Source organism: Montipora foliosa, chromosome 14, assembly GCF_036669935.1.
Source record: "Montipora foliosa isolate CH-2021 chromosome 14, ASM3666993v2, whole genome shotgun sequence".
NCBI classification, from domain to species: domain Eukaryota; kingdom Metazoa; phylum Cnidaria; class Anthozoa; order Scleractinia; family Acroporidae; genus Montipora; species Montipora foliosa.
In genome coordinates this window covers 4,564,497-4,568,225 of record NC_090882.1, presented here as the reverse complement: position 1 = coordinate 4,568,225, position 3,729 = coordinate 4,564,497, and the positions used below count along the sequence as shown (strand labels likewise).

Sequence of the window (3,729 nt, the reverse complement as noted above, 5' to 3'; positions counted from 1 at the left end):
TGTCTCCTCTCTTCCGAGAGGTTTTTCTGCACGCACTCTGGTTTTCCCCTCTCCTCAACAACCAAAATTTGATTTGACATGTGCTGATTAGAATTGATTTGATATCTGCACAGGGTCCCCAATTAGTGCCCTAGCACCAAACACACTTGACACTAAAAAACATAAAATTTAATGTTCAAGAATTTGTTATTTTTGAAACACCCAGGCTTAACTTTTCAAAGATTAGAAAATGAACTTCAGCCAAGTGAGACACAGAAGCAATCTATGATTCACCTTTTAAAAAGCATAATTGATCGCAAAGCAGTTTTTTACCCATTTATGTTCAAACTTAATTAGTCCATATAGTAATAATTTTTATCTTCATTGTTGTGAAACACATGTATTATTCTCCTTTTTTTTGTTTTAAGAAATTTTATTTCTTTTCCAAATGACCAAATTACATGTACCGGTATGTTATGACAGCATCAAAATACAGCATAATTCTTTCCTCTTTAAATTAATGTAATGTTATTTCATGGTAAGTTTTATTTCCCCTAAGCTGTTATGATGGGTTCAATAACACTCACTTGTGTCACTCACATGAGCCAAACATTCACATGAGTTTTCTTGGCAAGGGTACAGAAAGATTTTTTAATATATTTTGAGAATGTGTATCCATTTGCTGTTGTGTGATTGAGGCAGGATGTAACTTTGCAAATTTTGCTGTATTGAAGCAACACAACTTTTTTTAAAGAGAAAACCACAGATACGCTGTGGCACTGGAATAATAATTATTATTATTATTATTATTGTAAATTTGACACCACGTCCGACAGTTAACTCCGTGGACCAATTGATCAGAATTATGTAATGAACATATGGAAACTTTTGGTTTACAACTGAGTAATATGGTAATGATTTAAACTCGGAACAAACAACAAGAGTAAACAAGACACATTTTTGAAAAAGAGAAGAGTGCATCTAGGTAACACTGCAAGTCCTAGCTTGATTACCCAATTGCACAAGGATGACAAAAATTACCAAAAAACACCATGAATATCCTGTTGCAAAAAAGACATTAAGGCTCAATCACCTTTCAGGTGGATGATGTCAAAGGGGTCTTCCTCACTTGGCATGGGTAAAATTCATTCAAATCTTCTTTAGGCTCAAGGGAAACATGGCATACACTAAAGCAGATATACATGTGCTTTCCAGCCCCAGACAACATCCAGACCCAATACTGTCACTTTAATTATTGAAATGGCTGAATATAATAATAATAAATATTATTGCATAACCATTAGCTTCATACTTTTAGTGAGCTCAGCCGTGAAAGTTAATAGTCTACACATATCCCACTACCATCCCTGAGTTTTGATCTGGTTCACAAACTTCTCCTAAAATGGACAACTTTCACAGTACATTCATAAATTACAAATACAATCCCAGAGAATCGATGCTCACTTATAATTACCGCAGAGGAAACAACGTAAATAACGTGTCTACTCCCTTCTCTCGTGAGCCGATGTTTGTTTACAATTTTTTTCGAGATATCAAGCAGACACCTTTTCAATCCTGACGTTCAACTTCATTTACATTCAAAACAAAAATCACCACTATTGTGACTCGCCAAAACGAATCATCATTTCAATGGAAACAGAAAGATAGAAGCGCCGAGTATCTACATTTCTCGTGAGACAACGTTGAAACCCAATTATTTTCTTTCAAGCAGAAATGAACACGAAACGGCCGGCGGAAATAAACACGAAATATGAAGTGATTGTCTACAAACCATAGCAAATTGAATTTCTGCCGTTGCTCTAATTTGCCATAAAGAATTTTGCAATGAAGCAATTACTGCGACGAAGAACAAGACTTCTCGACACTTAAAAGAAGTCTCCCTGTCCATATAAGGGAGAGATCATCTTAGGCACTATTAATTAGACAAGGAAAGAGAGCTTAACTACGAGAAACCGAGAACAAAAGCTCGCTCTGATCTCGTCAATTCCTCCCTGTGAGAATTAGCAACAATCTCGTTTTGACATGTATACAAAATTAAATGGTGTAGAGAAAAACAAAGGACAAGAAATTTTCAATTGAAATTTGAACAACGCTGGAATGGACAAGCGCGAAGGCCGACATATTTACTGAATGAAAACATAAACAACGTGAATTAAACAAACTGTAAACTCTTATTAAAAAACATTTCACGTTCCGTGTCCAAAGCAGCAACGACAACTTGTTCGATTGCGCGTTCCATTCTAACAAGCAGTCTATTTCGTCTACAGCAGTTTGTCTTCACTGCATACGAAAGGAAAATAATCGATCGACTCGATACTTGCGGATATATTCAAAAGGATGAACTTTGCCAAAAAATCAGCCTTTGATCTAAAGCGAAACTTTCAGAACAGACACGATCGTTAAAAGATCTGTTTTGACTTAGAATGAAATTTATCAGGGCATTTGAATGGCTTTCATCGTATGCGTAATTTCGTCTGATTCAATTTTTTCAAGTTAACTTTAGCAGCCAATAAAATGATCTAATCATGCCCAAAAGGCCTAAACAACGCTTCAATTGAAGTATGAATGAGCTGAATATTTCTGAACGAAACCTTACCTCTGCTCGCTTCAACATCTCCCATTTATTCAAAGTTTTCATAGCGTAGATCCTATCATCGGATTTCATTCGAACCACGGTAACCTATCAAGCAAAAGATCAGGTATTGCAGAAGCCGATTTCAAAGAAGTTATCCAGAGATATGAAGAATACCAATAATTTGGAAATTCACAATGAAGTTATTACCTCGCCAAAAGCTCCCTTTCCAATTAAATTCAGTGGATCGAAATCCTCCCTTCGAAGTCGGAGCTGCTTTATTTTGCTTGCAACCGGCTTCACTGAAATTCAATCGGAATAATTGACTTAGTAAATCTTCGGACTACCCAGTACTGTCCAGTTGATTTAGCTTCTTACCAAGTTCAATAAATTCGCTGACATTTTTGTCTCTCCTAAGCGTAGAATTGCAACATTCGTCGTATAGCAAAAGCAGAACATCTAACAAAGTTTCCACACTGAAAGATCCCTTGTCACTGCTTCCATACGAAAACAGAGCTTCCAATTGCTTCAGTCTCTCAAATGTAGTTTCGGTAGCCATGATTTCTATTGTCCTCCTGGCTATTAGCAATTGCTTTCGTTGGGCGTTCTAGCAGCACATATTTAACCATAGGAAATATTCCAACACGGATTCCATATTAATGGCATACAGAAATACATTGCAAAGCCGTTCAGGAATTCCTGTCAAAACAAGTCCCCCGAAAAACTTCCCGCAGATGAAAATTCACTCGATAGATCTTGGCTTTGAGAGATATCATAAAGTGAGAAAACCCAGCGTTTTTTCGACCAATCTAAAAACGATATTCCTGCACAAAACAATGCATCAGATGTGAAGCAAAGCTCGGAAATATGGCCGATTAAGCTCCAATGGCCTTGTGGGTGAACCAAGCCTTGCATGCCAATGACGTCATGCCAGGGGAACGACCCACAGCTGACCTCTGGGTTTCCAGGTTGCTCTTGTTGACATAATAGAATTGAAAAGAAAGACGAAAGATAATCAATTATACTTGCGGTCTTCAGGGGAAGCTAAAGGTTGAGTCCAGTCACACAAACAAGATGTAACGTCGACGTCTCGGCCGGTGACCAATACGGAAACGTCGCTCATTCGGAGGAAACGTTGCGTTACTAACATGGTCATG

The 3,729-nt window shown here is 37.4% G+C and overlaps 1 protein-coding gene across 6 annotated transcripts in view; it reads right to left on the bottom strand.

Moving 5' to 3' along the window:
* Positions 1-3,469, bottom strand: part of LOC137985292 (serine/threonine-protein kinase MRCK alpha-like) — a 62,866-nt gene extending 59,397 nt beyond the window's left edge. For 5 of the 6 annotated variants that reach the window (XM_068832862.1, XM_068832864.1, XM_068832865.1 and 2 more), the window contains exons 1-3: positions 2,951-3,456; positions 2,783-2,874; positions 2,597-2,680 (exon numbers count right to left, since the gene is read on the bottom strand). In XM_068832862.1, the coding sequence (XP_068688963.1) occupies positions 2,597-2,680; positions 2,783-2,874; positions 2,951-3,131 (357 nt within the window). In that variant the 5' untranslated portion in view covers positions 3,132-3,456. Of the gene's footprint in view, positions 1-2,596; positions 2,681-2,782; positions 2,875-2,950 lie in introns of all 6 variants that reach the window. The other variant, XM_068832867.1, reaches the window with a different exon arrangement.
* Between the last annotated feature and the right edge of the window lie 260 nt (positions 3,470-3,729).